This window comes from Canis lupus, chromosome 3 (assembly GCF_011100685.1).
Source record: "Canis lupus familiaris isolate Mischka breed German Shepherd chromosome 3, alternate assembly UU_Cfam_GSD_1.0, whole genome shotgun sequence".
Lineage (NCBI taxonomy): Eukaryota > Metazoa > Chordata > Mammalia > Carnivora > Canidae > Canis > Canis lupus.
Genome location: NC_049224.1, coordinates 85,916,089 through 85,937,867, shown reverse-complemented (window position 1 = coordinate 85,937,867; position 21,779 = coordinate 85,916,089). Strand labels below are relative to the sequence as shown.

The 21,779-nt window shown below is 47.1% G+C and overlaps 1 protein-coding gene across 2 annotated transcripts in view; it reads right to left on the bottom strand.

Moving 5' to 3' along the window:
- Positions 1-21,779, bottom strand: part of CCDC149 (coiled-coil domain containing 149) — a 102,659-nt gene that overhangs the window by 37,118 nt on the left and 43,762 nt on the right. For both annotated transcript variants that reach the window (XM_038533561.1, XM_038533562.1), the window contains exon 4: positions 13,746-13,853. In XM_038533561.1, the coding sequence (XP_038389489.1) occupies positions 13,746-13,853 (108 nt within the window). The remainder of the gene's footprint in view (positions 1-13,745; positions 13,854-21,779) is intronic.

The window sequence follows — 21,779 nt, the reverse complement described above, 5'->3', positions numbered from 1 at the left end:
CAGTATTTATTCATTCGCTGTTTGTGGAGAATTGAGAGAGCAGAACTGTAGCGGATCCCGCGAATCACCTGTGCTGGGGGCGATGGAGTTGACGGCGGGGCTGGTTCATTCAGCTCAAGGCGGATATGGGAAAACATCGTTCACATCGCACAGTTTCTCAGCTCAGAACTCTCAGAACCCCAAGACAAACAGCAAAGCAAATGAGAAACACTTCTCAGATCTCAAGGTCTAGGAACAAAAGGGCTTGTGCCTTTTTTGGCGGGAGGCATCAGGAGGCCTTTGACACGGTGTGGAACTTTGACGTGGGGGGCGCTTCTCTTGACACGCAGAAAGCCAGACTGACGGCCTGGACTTGAAGTAATAAAACACCGCTGTGGTTTTCCATGCACAGTACGCTTCACTGAACACCTAATTTAGAATCACACAATTATGTTTGCTTAACGCCAATTAATTATTAAACATGTTTATTGAGGTCTGACAGCCATATAAGAGAGTCATCTTTTATATGCCGGATGCCTGTTAAGCTTCAATAAATATGTTAACAATCATTTGGTGTTTAATATGCATACAATATTGCCTATTAAATTGCAGGGCTGGACTGGTTGAAACATTTATTTTTAAAAGTGAGGCCCAAACTGGTCAGAGCTGGATCGTTAGTTGGTCTGAAATTCAAGGGCAACCAAGCTGAAAGGGCCCGAGGAAGGGGGTTGCAGCAGGGATGGCGCAGAAAGAGTTCTCCTGCCCTCCAGGGTAACAGCCTCGAAGGTTCTGGAGTCTGCCTTAGTTGGGGGGTCTGCGTCCCGGCTCCACGGTCTGCTAGCTGTGCAACCTTGCACGTGCCTGAACTTCTCTGAGCTGCAGTATCTTCCATGGAAGCAGTAACAGTATGGCTTCCCGTGCGGAGGGTGGTGGTGGGGGGATTGCTGTAAGTGTGAAGTGACAAGGAGTGGAGTGGCTCCAAGTGAGCATTTATTTATTTTTAAAGATTTATTTATCCGTGAGAGACAGAGAGAGAGACAGACAGAGAGAGAGAGAAGCAGAGACATAGGCAGAGGGAGAAGCAGGCTCCCTGCAGGGAGCCCGATGTGGGACTCGATCCCAGACCCTGGGATCATGACCCGAGCCAAAGGCAGAGACCCAAATGCTGAGCCACCCAGGCGTCCCACTAAGTGAACATCAGGGGTTCAAATATCCGTTGCTTGGCAGGGGGTGGGTGGAGGAGAGAAAAGAGGAGGAAGAGAGAGATGGAGAAGAGAGGATGAGCAAGCAAAATGTTTTAAGTTGGGTCACTACCCACCCCTGCTTTCAGTGTCCCGGACAGACGGGTGTGGGCGAGGGGCTGATGAAACATCTAGACACAGTCACATTGTTCTTATTATACATACAACCCTGATCGGGAACATAAATGCCACGGGCCCTGAACTTTATGGATAATTTAAGGGACCATCAAGGGTGGGGGGGTACTGTGGCCAGACACAAGTGTCTGCCTCTCACATGCTGACATCAGGACCTAATCCTGAGAGAGGATGGGATTTTTCTGCAATACTCAGCGCAGCCCCTGGAACACACACTGTGTGCACTGTCGGCTGCTATCACGACCCCTGCCAGGATCACAAGCACTGTTAAGATCACCACCACTCTTAGGATCACCACCACTGCCAGGATCACGAGCACTGTTAGGATCACGAGCACTCTTAGGATCACGAGCACTGTTAGGATGGCCATCACGGCCGCTCTCCATGTGAGTGGCCCACTGGGGATGTCCAGTCTTTCTTCCGAGCCAGAGGACGTGCAACTCCGGAGCCAACCTCATCTGTAGACGGCGGGCAATGAGGTTGATCTCATGCCTTGGAAGTGACCATGAAGCAACTGCTCGGGCCACTTAATCCCCCACGCGGGGCCGTCAAAACTCCACGGCCAGCCTCCCGGTGGCAGCCCGAGAAGCGGATCATTGCCCTGCACGGCGCACGCGTGCCACCGATGGATATATTCCTTTGCTGATTTAGATGGAAATAAAAGTTTATGAATGAATTATGGGTGTGAGTCGTCAGCTCATGGATGAGGAGCAGCTGCAGCTGGGATGTGGCTGAGGGACGCGGCCACGAAACCACGTGGCTGAATGGCTCTTGGGTGCCCTTCCCGTACCCTGCCGATGGAGCCCGCCTCCTCCTCTGCCGAGGCCCTATCCAAACTGGTCCTCCGTGGCGGGGGAGGGGGGCAGTCGGAATGACTCACTCCTCTCCACGTCTCTCCTCAGGCTTCACCCCGCAGCCCTCCACATCCTCTCCTTCCCCGCTCTTCATTGCCTGACCCCCCACTCCCCACCGCAACCCCCCCCCCCACGCAGTCAGTGACAGGTAGCCAGAGGCAGGAAAGGCTGCTAGTCCCAGGTGTTACCTGTGTTCAGATCCCGATGCCGCTAATCCCACTCGTGCAACCTTGGCAAGTCATCTAACCTTGCTGGGCCCCAGGTGACAGCTGTTTTTTTGAAAAGGAGGATTGTCTTAATCCGTGCAGGCTGCCGTAACAGATTGCCATAGACCGGGCGGCTTGTAAACACCAGCATCTCTTTCTCGTAGCTCTAGAGGCTGGAAGCCCCCGATCAAGGTGCTGGCAGCCTGGGTGTCTGCTTCCTGGTTCACAGATGGCCATCGTCTTGCGGTGTCCTCGGGCGGTGGAGATGATGACAGAGCTGTCGGAGCCTCTTTTATAAGGACGCTGATCCCATTCATGTCAGCTCCACCCTCCTGACCCCAATCAGTTTGCAGAAGCCCCACCTCCTAATACCGTCCCTTTGGAGGTTAGGATCTCAACACACGAACTTGGGGGACGGTGCACAAATATTCAGTCTCTAACATTCCACCCTGGCCCCCGAAAATTCATGTTCTTCTCACATAATATAGTCACTCCACCTCAATAGCCTTCAAAGTCTTAACTCATTCGAGCATTGACTCCAAAGCCCATTGAAATAGCATCTAAATCAGATACGGGTGAGGCCCCAGGTATGATTCGTCCTGAGGCAAACCCCTCCAGCTGGGAACCTAGGAAACCAGACAAGCTATGTGCTTCCACAGGACAAAGGAGGGACAGGCACAGGGTAGACATTCCCACTCCAAAAGGGAGAAATGGGGGGGAAAAGGGAGTGATGGGTCCTAGGTACGTCCAAAACCTAACAGAGCAAGCAACGTCAAACTTTAAGGCTCACGAGTAATGCTCTCCGGCTCCATGTTCTGCCTTCGGACCCACGATGGGTGGCAACCTCACCCCTGTGACTTGGTGGGACAGCCCCACAGTGGCTCTCTGCTGGCCCTGCAATTCTGGGTGGCCTCATCCTTTGTAGCCAGGTGTAGACTGCCGTGACCCCAGGCACTCTTGGTGATCTCAGATTTGCCTTCGTGTTCACCCTTCCGTTGTCTTGAAGAAAGCACCTGGCTTGCGCCTGCGCTGGCTGGTCAATACTTAACTTCCTTATCAGATGGTCACCTGGCCATACCCTTGGTGGTCTCATTTTTATTTTATTTTATCTTTTGGCAATACAGATAGGCTGAGGACTGTCCAAATCTTTACGTTCGGGGTCCTTTTGGCTTAACAATTCCACCTTCAAATCATTTCTCCCTTGAATTCTACACGCAAATCAGGAGAAACCAAGCCACGCGGCCATCACTCTGCTTAGAGATCTCCTCAGCTAAATATCAAATTTCCTTGCTCGTCAGCTCTGCTCTCCTTAAGACAACGGACTCAAACACAACTCAGCCAAGTTCTTGACTACTTCAGAACAAGGAAGGCCCTCACCCTAGTCACCAATATGTCCCCATTTCTCTATGGGGCCTCATCCATGGCCTTTCCGCGACATCCTCTTCACCATTACTTCGGTGTTCTCCAAGAAGACGTAGGCTTTCTTTGCAGCTCTTCTCTCTTCTGAGTCCTCCCCGGAATCGCCCTGGATGGTGCATTCATCTAGCACGCACCGCCAAACCCTCCGAGCCCTACCCATTACCCAGTTCCAAACGCACTTCCACGTTTGTTATTTGTTACAGCAGCATCCTACTTCTCGGGACCAATCCCTGCCTTAGTCTGTTTGCGCTGCTCTAACAGGGCACCTAGCCTGGGTGGCTTCGGATCAACAGAAATGCACATCTCATCGTTCTGGAGCCTGGAAAATCCCAGCTCGAGGCACTGGTGGATTTCATTTGCGGTGAGTGCCTGCTTCCTCGTTCACAGACAAGCATCATCTTGCTGTATCCTCACTTGGCAGGAGAGGCAAAAGAGCTCTCTGAGGTCTGGTTTATGAGGGCACTAATCCCACTCACAAGGCTGTGCTGTTGTGACCTGATCACTTCCCTAAGGCCCCACCTCCAGACACTATCCCATTGGGGGTTAGGTTTCAAAATATGAATTTTAGGGGGACATCTTCAGTTTATAATAAGGATAAAAGCTAACTGTTCTGTAGACAGGACCGCTCCATATGGCTGCCCATCCTGCACACTGCACAATGCCAACTCTGGAGAGGCTATCTCCACAAGGTGAAGGCACGATGCAATGATCCCTGTTGATGTAACTCTCCAAAAAGCTGCAGAAGTTCCATCCCCAGTTACAGTTGGTATGGTTACCATTCTTATGCAGGCTCTCTATTTGTCAGGGTTACTGGAAGGATCGGATGAAGGAACTGCTCACAGGAAATGGATGCTTGCCTTCCCTCGCCCCCAGTTCTTGCACTGCTGCAAACAGCACACCTAGGGAGAGGTCAGCATCAAAAGGCATTTATTAAACATTCATCTGGCGTAGGGCCCTGCTGGCCGACTTAATAAATAAGGCCCCGCCTATCTTTACTCTTCCTGTTGGTTTTCTCCATATGCTCTCCGACTGCCCCCTGACCTTTTGAAATACCTTCGATAAAATTGGACATAATTGCTTAAAAAGGCTCCAGTGGGCAACTTTACTGTGTACACCAGAGTCCAAATTCCTAGATCTCTATGAGAATCCAGTTTTAGCTTTAAACAAAAGAATTTGTCACGAAAAAAAACAACAACAACAAAACAACAAAGAAACAACCCCAAACCGAACCAGACAGCTGTTTTCATTGTCTTCCTCCCAAGGCTCTGGAGATCATCACACATACTCATGAGTGTGTAAATCAACGTCTCCCGTTTAACCAGCACCCAGTTTGAGCCACACAATGTGCTAGAAGCTTTTTCTTACACATCATATCTTCAGTGGCTTTTCGCTGCACTGGAACAGACGCCAAAGGTTTTGGTCGGGTTGATGAGGCGCAACATGAGGATGTGAGCTGTTCCCCACCTGCCTCCTGACTCCATCTCCAGCCAGTTGCCTTTTCTCTGTTCTCTAGCCTGGCTGGCTTCCTTTCAATGCCTCAAACATAAATGCTTGTGCCTGCCTCCGGGCCTTTGCACATCCTCTTGGTCTGTCCAAGAACCCACTTCCTTCTTCTCTTTCAGGTCTCAAATCAAACGTTACCTCCTCTGTGAAGTCTTCCCTGGATAACACCACGAGAGACGTTCATCCCTAAGTGGCTCTCCTTCCCACCACCCCACCCCACTGTCTTTATCACACTTCTCAGAAATGACCTCATGTCTCTTGTGCCCTCCCCACCGTAAGCTCCACCACAGCAAAACCTCCCTTATCACATGCACTGGAATACCCATCACCCATAGTGGTGTCTGGCTAAACATACGTGTCCTTAAATGCTTCCTAAACCTGGGAAGCCTTTCATGTGATGCTTCCTATAACTCTGGGAGGCAGACACCTCCTCTGTCCCCTCTATAGGAGCGATCCCCGACTTGCCCTCCTAGAGAGGCTGACCCAGGTTCTGAAGCCAAGGCCCTTGCCCAGAGTCCACGCTCAGTTCAGTGAGCCACAGTACCCCCTCTCTGAAGGTCTCTGTCTGTCTTTAATTTATTTTTAAATTTATCTGAGAAGAAACAGAGGGTGAAAGAGCATGAGAGGGGGAGGGGCAGAGGAAAGGGGGAGAAGCAGGCTCCCCGCTGAGCAGGGAGCCCGATGCGGGGACCCTGAAAGCATGACCGGAGCCAAAGGCAGATGCTCACCGACTCAGCCCCCCAGGTGCCCCAAGTTTCAGTCTCTGAACACTTAGAGCAAACACACATGCAGCTCTTCTCACATCCCTCGCCCTGGCCTGGGTGCTTACACACACGAACCCAGTTAAGCCCAACAAGGCACCCTGTTGGTATCCCCATTTTCAGGTGAGGTAAAGTAACCTGCCCTCGTTGCAAACCGAGTCGATGGCAGGGCTGGGCGGTCAGCCCTGGGAGCCTAGGGTTCTGGAGTTGATGCTGCGCTGCCTCTCCCCACAACAGCTGCAGCAGCCACTGCACTGCGTTCCCTGGGGGCTGTTCCGTGTGAAGTGCTTTGTATGACTTTTCATATTCAATTCCCATGAAAGGCTCACTGGCCTCCCTGTTTGTCCTCATCCCTCGGTTACCTGACATCCCAGCACACGCCCTTCAGGTTTCTCAGCAAAGGGCATGTGAACAGACATGCCTTCCCCGACCGCCCAATATAGATGGTGCCCCGCTGTGCCCCGGCTGCACTCCACAGTGCTCTAAGTCATTTTTTCACCTAGCCTTAAACACCCCCTGACATATCAGACTGTATTTCATCAAATATAAAACTCCAGAGGTGCCTGAGTGGCTCCGTCGATTGAGCGTCTGACTCTTGATTTTGGCTCAGGTCACGATCTCAGGATTGTAGGATCGAGCCCTGCTGGGGGCTCTGCACCTAATGTGGGGTCTACTTGGGACTCTCTCTCTCTCTCTCTCTCTCTCTGTCTCTTCCCCTGCTCGAACTCTCTATCTCTCTCTAAAAAAATAAATGAAATCTTAAACAAAACTCCATCAAGTTTAAGACCTATCACTGTGTACCTCTAAAAGAATAAAACCTGTTAATCGTAACAACATGGTATCACTGACTACATGTCAGAAATGTTCAAGTGTGAAAAACTGCATCTCAGAATCTGTGAAATAGAATATATTTATTGGTTTATTTGATTACTGTTCATCTATCCCTACTATAGTGGAAACCCCATGAAACCAGGGACTTACTGTTTATGACCCCAACCGTAGAGCATATAGTTGGGTCCTCAATAAAGATGTGTTGAAATAATTCGAACTGAACCATGCCCTGTAGGGCGAGTGCTACTGTCTTCTCCATTGTCCAGATGAGAACCAACTGTGACACAGAGAAGTCAAGCAACTGGACCAAGATCACACAGTTAGGAAGCCCCTGAATTACCCTCAGACAGTTCAATACACATTAAGCTCTGAGCCACAGACTTTATAGGGTCCCACCAAACAGTTTTAAGGCTGCTTCAATTTCTTTGTACTTCAGTGTAATTTGGACATGGCGTGCCGTAAAATGAGCCTTGGGGTAGGAATCTCTCAGAACCAGTTCTCTGTGAATCACTAAACTCTACCTCTGACACTATTCATACCCTCTGTGTTAATGAAATTGATTTTAAATTTTTAAAAAAGGAGTAAACCTTACTTAAATAAAAAACAACCACAGTGTCCAGTCTATGGGATGAATGTCCAAAACCACTGGCCTCACGGGCCACCCAAGCTACATGCTCATAAAAGGCAGAACAGGCTCAAATACGGTCTCTGAGACCAAACATACCTAATTCATCTGACCGTGAAACATTAGGGAACACTGAGCTAGTCTGGCTGCTTGCTGAACTAACTGGGCCTTGTCTATAGTTTACAATCAAGATCCTGGTTAGAACAAGATACGCTGGGGCTGGAGCAGGTGAAGGGCCCTTATCACTCATTTTAATCTTTCATAATTAATTTCTATAATGCCCCAAGGTCAGAGCTTTTCATTAGAGTGCTCTCTTCATCTGGGTTTCCTACAGACTAGGACATCTCTCTGTTCCTTTGAAGCATAAAGAGGAACAGTTTACAAAGAGCTTTCTGATACCTCATTCCGGACCATTACAAACAGCCACAGCTGAGCACTCTCTTTTAAAGAAAAAAAACAAAAACAAAATATACTTTAATTAGTCTCCCGCATGCTCATTGGTCTGTTTTTATTGGCTTGTGGCTTCGACCTAATTGGCTTGCTCTCCAAATCCATCCAGAAGACCCACATCAATAGAGGTTATGTTCCCGGAAGGGCTCTATCATTTTATGGTGCCAACACCAGATAAAACAGAGGTGCTTAAAGACCATCAGCTGGTGTAGCATAAAGCTCATTATTAAGGGCAAAAGTCCATGTTTATCCAATATTACAAACAGCTACATTTAAATTGACCAGCGGAGGCCCAGGAAATGTGGATACAGGACACTGCTAGGAGCAATTGTCCACCTGAACTTCCTTACTTTTGAATACTTTGCATTGCATTATTGTTCTTCTGCAGTCAAGTGCCATCATCTGTCAACTGAAGAAAACCAAAAGCAAATGGACAAGGAAATCAAGTTCTGGCTGTCTCAATGGGAACATGAGTTCCTGTTCCTGGCATTCCCTAATTTGGTGCTTATTCTACAAGGGGGATACAAAATGCAAGGAAGCTTCCAGAAGCTCTGCATCAAAGCAAACAGGATTGGTGCTGGCAAAGGCTGGGCTGGTTATATGGAGTGCTGGGTTTGGGGGATCCATCTTCCAGATGCCAGGCTTCCCACCCAGTTTCTGTCTCTAATGGGAGGCACACACCGGCTCCCTTGAAACAGCTGACCACCAGAAAGGACATTCCAAGTTTCCTGGGTCCAATCTGGCCCCAGGTCATGCTAAGATACCAGCAACAGTTACCTTTATGGAACGCTTCTGGGTGCCAGGCCCTATGCCACACCCTTTACAAACAGAGTATTGCACACACGCACCCAATCGTTAAACCTCATTGTCCTGCTCTTTTCTTCCCAGCACTCACCACCGTCTGATGATCTTACGTATTTTATTTTCTTACTGTATGTCTCCCCAACCAGAATATAAGCTCTATGAGGATGCGTATCTTGTCTTTCTTATTCCTCGATACATCCACAGCTTCTAGAACATTAAGCAGTCTGTAGCAAGTCCCTAATTATGTGTGGATGAATAAATGATAAAACCTGACAGGGCAGCCTGGGTGGCTCAGTGGTTTTGCGCCGCCTTCAGCCCGGGGCGTGATCCTGGAGACCCGGGATCGAGTCCTACATCGGGCTCCCTGCATGGAGCCTGCTTCTCCCTCTGCCTGTGTCTCTGCCTCTCTCTCTCTGCGTCTCTCATGAGTAAACAACAACAACAACAAAAACTGACAACAGTTCTATGTGAGGTATGACTGCTCCCATTTTCCAGATGAGGAAGCTGAGGCCTGGAGAGAAAACAGACTTGCTCAAGGCCATAAAACAATCCCTGGCAGAGCTAGAATACACACCTGGGTCTCATGATTTCCAAAGCTGGACCTCTTGGACTGTATTTCTGTACACCACTTAGACATGGGCAAGGCTGGAGCTGGCCTTTCCTGGGATGCTGACTTTTCCAACTCCCAACTCAGTGCCTTCATGTTGGTGGCCTCATGATTTGTCATGGAAATTGGCAAAGCGCTATCAGCCAGCCTTCCGCTTTTGGAGAGCTGGTCTACCAGCCGGCTATATGATCCAAATGTGCTCTGCTAGTTTTATTGACTGGCTCTTCCTAATCCTAAAATTCTTGGAGAACCCATTATTCCTCCTGGTCCCTTTTCCCTAAATCTGCTCTTCTACTTTGTTTTTTTTTTTTTTTTTGTTGTTGTTTTGTTTTGTTCCTGTTGTTTTCTGCTCTTCTACTTTGCATTGCATTATTGTTCTTCTGCGGTCAAGTGCCATCATCCGTCAACTGAAGAAAACCAAAAGCAAATGGACAAGAAAACCAAGTTCAGAAAAGGAGCAAGCAGTCCTTTAGGGCAGGAAGGAAAGCTGCACTTCTCTCAGTGGGCTACTTTTTTAGACTTAGGGCCCCAGCATTGTCTGCGTTTTTCCACATAATTGGTCCTTACTCCTCACAGACTGACACCCTGAGAGCCCAGGGCAATCTACCACCCATGAAAAGCTTTTCCCAGGGTGATTTGTGGAGATGTGAGTCCTCAATTCCCCCACGTGCCTCCTCTTTCCTCATTAACCTTTCAGAACTATAATTATCAAGGAAACGGAGGGTGTCTGGTGAGTTTCCCTTCTCACACCTCTCTTCTAGCTTGGACAGGGGGGTTGTGTCCATCCAGGAGCTCCAGGAAATTCTGGGGCACAGTTCAGAAGAGATGGCAGGTGGTGTTTGATCACGGGACCCTCCCCCTCCCCACCCCATCACAGAAACCCCCGGCCCTCCCAACACCACGGGAGGGCTGAGCTGCTCGTAAGCCAGAGTGGCAACAAATCTTTCAAGAGGCTGTTTGAAAATGCTTTATGGCACGTAGGGTTACAAGGCTCTAGCTGAACAAATGGAAAAATTAGTCTACCTTAAAATATCCAAGGCAAGTAATTTCCTATCACCTTGTTTCTTAAACGTACTTAACATCTAGAATCTGGGCTTCCCAAAATATGGATAAGGGTCATCAGTTAAAATGGCAACTTGGAGATAAAAAATCTTCTGCTTTAATAGTCACTCATAAAACGATGCCATCGGCCCTTCTGTTTGGAACGGGGTGGGAAGGGGAGTCGGGGTCCAACAACAGCAGTTACCAAGTGTTCTTGAATTTAACGGGCTTGAGGCAGCCCGTGAGCAGGATGCTTACCCCAAGTCCACCAAGGCTCAGCCTCAGACTCAGGTCTGCTCTCTCCACAAGGGCTTCCCAAGGTGAGATACCTGGGTTTGCTTTGGTTTTGCTTTTTCTTGGGTGAAGGTTTGCGTTTTTCTAGCTCCTTTCTCCAGATTTCAAAACTACTTCTCAGCCATACACAGAGTTCCTGATGACAACCACAGCTTGTTTTCTCAGTCTGCTTATAACCTTATATTCTTTGTCCTTTTCGTTTTCCTTTTCCTCTTTCTTGAGCCTTTCTGCTCTTTCCATTCCCTTCATTCTTTCATTTTTTTCATTCACTCATTCATTTATTCCATTCCTTTAACAAAGATTCATTACATAATGTCGATGTATCAGGAATGGAGAGTGCTCATCCTAGCACCTCCGTGGTATACCAGTCAGACATTCTGCCTGCAGAGAGCTTCCTCTTGGGGCAAGGGGGCCATACAAGTGTAAGCAGAAAGGGGAGAGCAGAGCACTGTGGGCATGCACAGGACCTGCTGCTAAGAGCTGAAGAAGGCTCCCTTTGACCTAAGACCTATAAGATGAGCAGGAGTTTGAGAAGGAGGTAAAGGGGAAGAGAGTCCCAGACAGAGCAACAGCCAGTGCAAAGGCCCTTGGGCACAAGGCAGTATAGCTCAGCAAAGGCACTGACCTGAGTGCTGCTGAGCTGAAGCATGAGGTGACTAGTGGCAAAAGATGTGGATGGAGAAATCAGTAAGGGGCCAGATACTGGAGGGCCTAGCCCCCCATGGCAAGAAGGTTGGACGGGATTTGGAAGGTGACACAAAGGTCGGAGCAGCGAGTGACATAATGAATAAAGAAGCAAATTAAGGGTTAACCCATTCTCCACCACACACCAAGGAACAGGGGCCTCTAAATCTCCCAAGATGCCTGGTGTCATTATCGAATGAGTAATCTGGCCCTAATGTTGATGACTGGGGGTGGGGGTGGGGGGAGGGTGGCTATGACTCACAGGGATCTGAAAATAAATCAGCCCTATAACTATAGATGCAAATGAGAATAAATGGAATCTCTGGGGCTGACTGCAGTTGGCCTTTTTTTTTTTTTTTTTTTAAGGAGAGGCTGGATACTGAGATACGGGGTCTGCTGAACATTATAACATCTTCCCTGTACCTTTTGGCAGGCGAATTACTTCACAGGCCATGAATATGAGTCACTAAATTCTAAACCTTGGGCAAGAAAACAAAGTTTGATAAATGTGTCCAGCTACTGGAATAAAGACCCAGAGCACAAACAAATCAAGAAGTTTAGACTGTGCCAATGCAAAAGGAGCCCCGGACCTGTGCTTAGTGTTAACACACGCATACATATACACACACTCAGCCACACACACACTCACACGTGCATACATGCACACTCACATACACACACGCCCTCCCTTTCCTCTTTCTTCCCTTGAAATATCAGTTGCAAACACTGATTCCTAATATACCACATGTCTGAAAGGTGACAAAATTAAAAGTAACTAGACGATGCAGAAGAAGTATATTTCAGAAAGTTGGGGAAGGGGTAGCTCATTTAAGGGGAAAAAAAGAAATAAGAAAAAAAATCAATCAAGAACCATGAATCCAAAAATCTCATCTTCCTCAAAATGTTCTAGTATTCTGTGGATTTATTCTATCTCCAAAATCCCTGTAGTATTTTTATGGATTTAAAGGAAACTACTACCCACATCTCACTTTATTCTCTAGAAAACCTTATCCTGCTGTTATCACTTGAGGAAGTGACTAAGAAGGCCTGGCCTTTAATTATGAACCAAACACCTAGGTTACAGAACTTAAATCCTTATAATGGTGCATAAAACCACACCAGAGGCCTGATTAGCTTGTCCAGTGTTAATTAGAACCCTTCTTAGGCATCACATTCTCTCCCACCCCCTACTTCATGACCTGGAATAGAAAAAGCCTAATTTTTCAAATATATGTTAAATCCAAGAGGTCTAAAAAAAATTTAAAGGCAGATTAAGAGGAGAAGGGGCTACATAGGAAGACTTCCAATTGGCCTTCACACTGAGCCTCTCAAGCCAGCAATAGCAGAAAATCCTCTCTGATCTTTTGTTAGAGAAGACTTCTCTGGATAACCCAGACACTTCCCTGCCTTTTTTTTTTTTTTTTAAGAGCCAGCATCTTTCAAAATGGTGCCTTCCAATAACCAACAACTCCCAGAAACAGTGAACATCACCGTCATTTGTCAAGAAAATTTGGTAACATTTAAGAGACATTTCCCAAGAAAGGCCTTCCTCCCCGCCATGGAGTTTTCTCGAGTCAAACTCCAATGGCCGTCTCTATCAGGAAAGCTGCCTCTGGCAAGGAGTTGAAAATGAATCTTAGTGGCAAAACAGAAAATTATTTAGTTGTGGGGGGAGACAGAATTAAACTTCGATGGTTTTTCTTTCTTTTCTCAATTGTACTTTTGTTCATAGCTTCAGCTGGGAGAGAGAGTGCACACATTTAGTTTGGAGTTTATGAGTTCATATTTTATAATTAACGTTGCCAACAGGGGAGTTTGATTAATACCACGCAGTGGATTTTGAGCAATGTTCCATACAAATTGCCAAATTTAGCAATAAAATAAATTGGTTATGTGAACATAATTAGTAGGATGACTACTTAAAATTCAAAACTGAATGTGAATAATTCCAAATCATCTGAGCCACAAATCCATTATTTGTAGAGAAGGAGGAAAGTATAGCATTTTGGGTTTTATTTTGCCCTCAACCGCAATGTTATTCACCACCAACCTGAACATAATGGAACTTCTACAATGGGTTGTGGCAATATTTTAGAGCAACCCAGGAGCACGCACATGAGCGTGTGCGCACGCACAAAGGGAAAGTAATAAAGATAAGAAATGCTAAACTGTGAATTTTCATTGCAAATGTAAAAATCTATAACAAATTTTTCAGCAAATGCTGCATTACATTTTTCTGATGTGCTATACATAAACCTCTAGCGCACAATTACACAGCAGAGCTTTTTCCCTTTAAATATTCACACGGTACCTTATTGTCGCCCTGGACTTCTGCAAGCCTTTGCTGAAGTTCTTTAATTTCTTCTCCCAGATGTTTATTTCGGTCCTGAGAATCTCTCAGTAGTTGTGCAAGATTAGCCTGGAAATGTCAACATATTACGGAATACAATCAGAAACACAGGAGTGGATAACTTGGGGCTTTGCAAGGCTTACTGAGGCTGGCATCCGGGTCGAGTGGAACCACACAAAGCCCATTAGGATAAATTCATACACGAATGCAGCAAGTGTGCAAATCACACCACTACAAATGCATGGAGGGGAACGGTGTTGGCTTTGAACTTCAGTGAGGGTTGTTCTTTGTTTCCAGAAGGCCTCACAGACAAGTAACGGAAGACTCAGTCATATCAGATTTTTGAGACAAAAAATGGTAAGGGCTCCACACCAAAAATTTCGCAAGTGGATGCAGAGTTCAATTCTAAAATTTGAGCTGATAATACAAGAAAAGTTTTCTTCATTTAGATAGTTTTCTTCTCCTTCAAATAGAACTGGTTTAATGAGCTTTTCTTTGCTAACTCAATGACCAGAATTTCGATCATGAGATGAGGCATCGGGAGAGGGGACAAGGGATGAGCAAACACTTCAGAAATCAGGGTCCAGAGGTAGTCCAGCAGTCCCCTGGGCTGGTTTTTTCACCTCCTTGTTCCCCTCTTTGGGCCCTGTGCTCCTAGGGCCATTCACCTGCCAGTCCCAGCTTCATGACGACATCCCCTCCATAGGATGTGCTCCCTGTTCAGACCTGGGTCCCTCTGGCCCATGTGGATCCCTCTCCATTGCTCGGGTTCTCACCTTGCTTATAGCCTGATCTAACCTTGCAAGAAGACTGCAAGCTACGGAAAGGCAGAGATTCTGTTCTCTACTTCTCGGCATCCGTGACTCTTGCTCCAGGAAGGGCTCGTGTTCCAGCAAATGTTTTAAAGACTTATGATGAGCAAATGAATGAAGGAAGGAAGAAGCAAGCAAGCAATTAGAATATGGCCTTTGGGAAGGAATCATTCAGAAATAGTCATACAGGAGATTTTAAAGACTATCTTGAAGATTCCCTTCATGTTATAGCTGAAAAAACCCAAATCCGGAGACATTAGGGGACTGTAGTGGCCAAATCTCCAAAGACTTCAATGCTAATACATTTTTGGGGGGATGGGCTCCTGGCTGGCTCAGTTGGGACATCTGACTCTTGATCTTAGGTTCATGAGTTCAAGCCCACGTTGGACATGCAGCCTACTTTAAAAAAAATAAAGATTTTTTTCAAATGCTAACACTTTTGGGAATACTCAATTATGTCAAGTACTAAAAAAAGGAATGAAGGTGAAAGAGACTAAAAAAGATTAAACCTTGGCGTGGCTCATCCCTGACTCTACTCTTGATCTCATCTCCCATTTCCCACCAGTTGGAGTATAGGTTGTCTCTACCCTCAGGGTCTTCCCCACTCCAATTCAGCTCACCCCAAGTTTACCTCCTTGCTGTTCCCCAACCATACCAGGCACGCTCCCAGCACACTCCTGGCGCCATTGCCTTATGCTCTCTCGTGGGAATGCTCTCTCTCTAGAACAGCTCTTGGCCCCCTCCCCCTCTCACTTTCTTCAGGCCTTTGTGGAAAAGCCACAGTCTCAACAGAGCCCACCTGGACCTCTGGTCTAACACTGTGACCTCCTTTCAAGGTGGAGACCCTGATCTTCCAAGCCTCTTCCCCTACACTACTTGTTTTTTTTTTTTTTCTTTCATAGCCCATGCCACCACTGTGTAATTTATTTCATGGCTTACTACTTACTACTTATTTCCTGCCTCCCTCTCCCTACAAAAATAGAAGTTCCATGAAGCACAAGGAACTTTGTTCTCTCTATGGATCTACCCGAAGCACCTAGTAGATGCTCCATAAATATTTTCTAAATGAAAGACAATATGCTGAGTCTGGAGGTCGTGGTTTCAGCCTAGGGAAGAATCTGGAATATTAACAATATGTACCAACACTGAAGCCAGTGCTGGGCACAGACCGAGTCTTGTGTGGAAACCTGACTCATCCCTGCTGGCTGGATTTAACCAAGCCCTGTATTACTCAATAATGCGATTTCATTTTCCACCTCATATGTGCAAGTTTCATATTTTAGGATAGTTGTATTCTGATTTTCCCAGATTTCCATTCTTATCAGATAAAAATTTGGTGAGGGATGAGGAAAATTCATTCCTTTAGAAGTAACAAAGTAAGAAAACACCTGAAGACATACAAACAAACAGAAAAATAACAGCTACTGTGACCAACGGACTATCTTTGGAAATTTTTAGAAATCAGAGAAGTTAAGCTGGATCCCAGTCTGCCACTTACTGGGCTGAGTGACCATCGGTGAATTCTTCAACCTCTTAAGTTTCCCCACCTGTAAATACAGCTAACCGCACATACTTCATGTGGTGATGTGCTACCTATATTGAATAGTGGGCATAGGACACCTACCACGGTGTGTGGTATATAGTAGGTGCCAGTAAAGGGATTGGTTATCTCCTCTTGACTGTGTCCTTCCAATAGCTCCAACTCAACCACTCAGGCAGCTGTTGGGTACACATGGCCAAATGCATCCTTGGACACAACAGGCTCCTTTGTGATCCTGCCCCTTCACTATTCCTTATCAATTCATTTACTTATACAACAAATATTTGTTGAGCATCTACCAGGTGCCAGGCACCGTTTTGGACTCTGGAGACACAGCAGCAGCGAGCAATACAGACAAAACACACCTTGCCCTCGTAAACTCACATTTGAGTAAATGATATTACATTTGTTACATTATGTTGTAATAAAATCCAGAGGATCCAGTGGTTAGAGGATGAGTGCTATGGAGAAAAACCAAGTGGGTAAAGGGAACACAGTGTGTCCCAGAAAAGGATCATATTTAAACCAAGACTTAAAAAAAGCAGAAAGAGTGGGACATGAACTTTGTGGATGGGAGGGGGGAAGGTCCAGACAAGGGGAAAGGCACCTGGCTTCCCTCGCTCCCTCTCCCATCACATGACACGATCATGCTGGAAAGCAGTTCAAGGCCATGAGAGGGGGCCCATCCCCCGGGGACCGCAGTGCAGTGATGATTCAACTCTTGACTTTCCTATCCTGCTTCCTCAGCACAAGGTATCGCAAGTGGGCCGCCTCTGCTTTCCCTCCACGGAACCCCAGAACATCTCCCAGACATTAGCTCAGCCAGCATAATCCCTCCCTCACAGGCCGGAGGGACTGGCCCCAAGGAGGGGCCGAGAAGCAGCATCTCAGCACCTCCTCTGCAGGAGACACAGCAAAATTCACCTTCGTAGGACCTGCCTCTTCTTAAGCAGCCCAAGGGGTGCTCAGAAACAAATGCTGGTGCGGGTGACAGTGAAGGGGATCAAGAGGACACCGATCAGGACAAGTGCTGAGCAATGTCCAGGGATGTGGAATCGCTACTGTACACCTGAAATGAACATAACATTGCATGTAAGCTACACTGGGATTAAAAATAAAATTAAAATTTTTAAAAAGAGTATCAGTGGATATTTAATAAACCCCCCCTAAAAAATATCTGCAATGTTCCTAATATTTCCTTTTATTTCTAAAGATTTTTATTTATTTAATCCTGAGACACACACACAGAGGCAGAGACACAGGCAGAGGGAGAAGCAGGCTCCTTGTGGGGAAAGCCTGATGTGGGGACTCGATCCCAGGACCCCGGGATCATGACCTGAGCCAAAGGTAACCGCTCAACCACTGAGCCACCCAGGTGCCTCTTTTTAATTTCCTTTTTGAATCAACAGTGGCTTGAGGCCCTCGGGCAGTGGCAGGACTCTGCTGTTGACTCACCAGCCTCAAGCAGTGGCTAAACCAGTACAACCCGATCTGTCTGAGGTGAAGGCCCGGGTCTCTACCTCCAACCCCGGCACAGGCCAGAACTTTTGTAAAGCACATTTAAAAAAAAAAAAATCAATTACTACAAAAATGAATTTCTGGTGACATCAGGATAAAACCCCAAGTGTTTGGTTGAGTCAACAGACATAAAGTCATGCTGTCTAATTTGCCATGGGAGTCTCTGCGTTCATCGCGGGCCAGAAGCAAGCAGCCTGCCGCCCCAGCATGGGCCTTGGGCCTCACCTCGAAGTGCTCCACGGGCTCCCAGGTGTTGGCCCCTTAGCGCGGGACAGGCACGCGGTGGACACCTCAAAGGTCCCAGTGCCACCTGGAGCAGAGGACAGGGCTGCTTTTGGGAACAACGATTTACAGAGCCAGGGATGTGACTGACAACCGTCACTTACTCCGCAGCTGGCTGAAAAGAGTTTTACCAAAATCAAGCCAGGCACCTGTACAGCAGCCGAGAATGGGGGTCAGTCAGGAGCACAGAGCCTCCCAGCTGGGCTCTAGTAAGCCTACCCCAGCCTTGAAACTGCCCCCCCAACCCGCGGCCCTCACCCCCTTGGCAGGGCCAGCTGGGGGCGGCACCCCGCTTCTAAGCAGGTGGGACCGTAATTTTACATTTCACAGGCTGGGTTCCTTGTCAGCACACATTTCTTCTCTATGGAGTCTTTTCAGCCCTCCCGCCTCCTCAGCTGCAAAACAATAACTTCGGGAACTGGAAAATGTTCTGATAAAGGTACCTAACTCCTTGACATATACCTTAAGGAGGGGGAAAGGCAAAAAAAATAAATAAATAAAAGAAGAAGAAGAAGAAAAAGAAAAAAGAAAGGAAAGTAGTACATTTGAAAGCACTCAAAATAGAGGAGAAAAGTTCACACGATTCTTTTGACCAAAAATAACACCCATGACTCACACACGCTCCCTCTAACAATCCATCAAGCTAGCACGTGGCGCCTGCTTATAATTTATCAGCCAAGCAGAGCATTTTGTCTCTGTGTTCTTGAGAAGGACTCTGCGACCATCAGTTTGCACGAGCAGCAGTGTTAAGGAAATGTCACAGAGGCTGGCAGGACCGGCTCACGCCGGGAAGGGTTCCACAGGGAAGGAAACCCAAACGGAGAGATCGTCGCCTCTAGATCTCTGGGGCGGGAGGTAGCAGAAACAGCAAAAATGTAAAAAGGTGTGCAAAGAAGCTCTTTTAAATATTCAGATCTAGGGGCACCTGGGTGGCTCAGTGGCTGAGCCTTTGGCTCAGGTCATGGTCCCAGGGTCCTGGGATTGAGTCCTACAGGGAGCCTGCTTCTCCCTCTGCCTGTGTCTCTGCCTCTCTCTGTGTCTCATGAATGAATGAATGAATGAATGAATGAATGAATGAATAAATAAATAAATAAATATTCAGATCTAGTGGGGCTGATGATAAAGGTTGACATTTTAGCTCCGATGACAGGGGAATGACTACGGCGGGATGGATCGTAGGACCCGTGTACCGAAGGGACTCTTTCTAGCTGGAAGTTCCCAAACCTTGAGATGGGGAAAGAGAGGCAACTGAGGTTTGATGAGAATGTAGCTGAGACACCTGAGGCCAGAAGGAGCAAGGCACATCCTCGTCAGGGAACAATTCAACCCCCAATCACAAGGGGGGTGTGCAGAGGTGTGCCACCAAGGCCAGCCACGGAGGTGGGCGCCGTGACGCTTACAGAAATTCTCTCTGCACAGAGATGAAGGCCACAAACCCTGACAGTTCTCGTGAAGGCAAAGACTGGGAAGTTCGAGAGGGCGGTGTGGATCTCACCCCAACCTTTCCGCTTTCGGGGGGCCGACATTCTCCCTAAGGTGGATAGTCCCACGGGCAAGGGGAGCCATTCGTCCAGCTTTCTTCGAGTCCCAGAGCATCCGAGGCTCTAACTCTTGCCTCTACCCCTGGTTTCCATTCCCTTATAAGTGCCATAAAATACATCAGAGCGGTTTACACTCTAGATGCAATACATTTTTTAAACTCACGAGAAATGATGGCAGGGAGATTTTTTTTTTTAAATGATATATTTGGCAATGACAATCGCTGTTAAGGACTCTTAACTCTTGTTAAGGATCATCTTGTTGATGATCAAGTCATCAACACGGCTTCGCAAGGAAGGGATTTCAGGACACTAGTTACAAGAGACAGCCCTGAATCTTTCAGATGGGGAGACAAGGGTCCGCTACATAGCATTTTCCTCCCTGAACGAAGAGAAGCAAAGATGGATATAAAGCAGATCAGATTATGCCACTCCAAAATATTCCACTCTTGCCATAAGGATATTTTGAGCTGAGAGCAACTGAGAATCAACAGATACAGAGAGTTCCCTTTCCTCCTCCCCATTTCTGCTGAGAAGCAGGGCATAAATTTCCCCTTGTAATGGGGAGCCACCCTCTTCCACACCAGGAAGAAGCAAGCAGCCCATCACCGGAGAGCCACTCGGGACACCTCCATGAGTCTGCACAAACAAGCTTCACTAAAATAACCCTCGGGGTGTCCTGTTAGTTTTCCTGTACATTTCCTAGTCACTTTCCTATAGTCGATCATCCCTGGAAGCCCAAATCCCCTTTCTTTTATTAAAATGGTACATAAGAAAAATAAATAAAAATAAAATAAAAATAAAAAATAAAATGGTACATAAGTCCCCGAGCCAACCACTTCACCTGTGAACTTCCATACATGTAAAATAGTCATGAAGTTATATACTTTTCCCTCTTCTATGTTTTGTTAGTTAAATTTGCAGGCCTCCATTCACTGAACCTAAGAGGTTAGAGGGGGAAAAAAACACAAAATAAAAGAAAGCGATGCAAAGTTTAAGATTAACCTCCCATCCTTGCACTAGCCACTGGGAAGAGCAGAAAAGGGGGCAGGCCACTCTTCTTCACCTGAGTCCCTAAATAATCCAGACTGGCAAACCAGGGCACAGGGCAATACTCCAGGGACAATCCCTCATGTCATCATGGACCTCTGTAATTTATTAGATACATAGCGCTGGTAATCTGGCCACAGAAAAGTTAGTCTACATCACAATGTAAAAATGATGTTTACCAGAAAGTCCTGTAACTTACCTCCCAATTTGCATATTGACATATTGAAAGTGCAAGTCAAAAGCGGGAGGGGGAAAAAATAAGTAAGAGATGGAGAGACAGGTGAAACCTTGACCTATGCACTTCCTCCAGAACAGTAGGGAAAAGAGAGGGGGAGGGGGGAGGAGACAGAGATGAGACTTAGACACTGTGCAGCTGGACATGGTGTTTGGAAGTTTGATGCTGTGTTGGGGGTGCCTAGGTGGCTCGGTTAAGCGCCTGCCTTTAGCTCAGGTCGTGATCCCGGGGTCCTGGGCTGGGATCGAGTGGGGAGTCTGCTTCTCCCTCCTCCTCTGCACACCACCCCCCACCCCCGCCGACCCCCGCTGGTGCTTGCTCTCTCTGTCTCTCTCAAATAAATAAATAAAATCTTAAAAAAAAAAAAAAAAAAGTGGATCCTGTGGACTTCTTAAAGCCGCACCACCGATAGGGCAAAGTACTTGATTAAACAAGCATATATTAAAAAAAAAAAAAAAGGTTTGACGAAACATCAAGTATACTTGAGCAGGGTGATTGATAGCAAATTTAATTGCAATTTCTACTCTGCTGCTTGGGTCTGTGGCGACTCCTGTGTTAACAGTAATAGGCTCAGTGAGACTTGCTTTGCTGAGCAAGGGCCCCCTATTCATGGCAACTGCCGAAGTGATGACCTCTGCTACGGTGACAGTTTTCCTTTTGACAAGAAAACAACCACCCAGAGGTCACTCCGGACATATTTTCTGGCCGCACAAGGAGCCCCCCGCAGCCTCCTCCCACCTCATAATCTCAAAGCACATGCTTGCCAATGAACACATTTCCAGGCCCACGGGCAAACACGTGTCAATAGATTTGGGAGGCTGCTGTTGACGTGAATGTGTGCTTCATCTTGGCCTTTGGGATTCTCCATCTGCCTCCTCTCAAGTCCTCTAGACTCCTTGGGCCTAAATATCCTTATCTATAAATGTGGGGGGTGCTCCCACCCTGCTTCCAAACTCCCTGTGAGGGTCCACAGAGCAGTAGCAACATGCACTAGTGCTCAAAATGAAGTTACAGTTACTA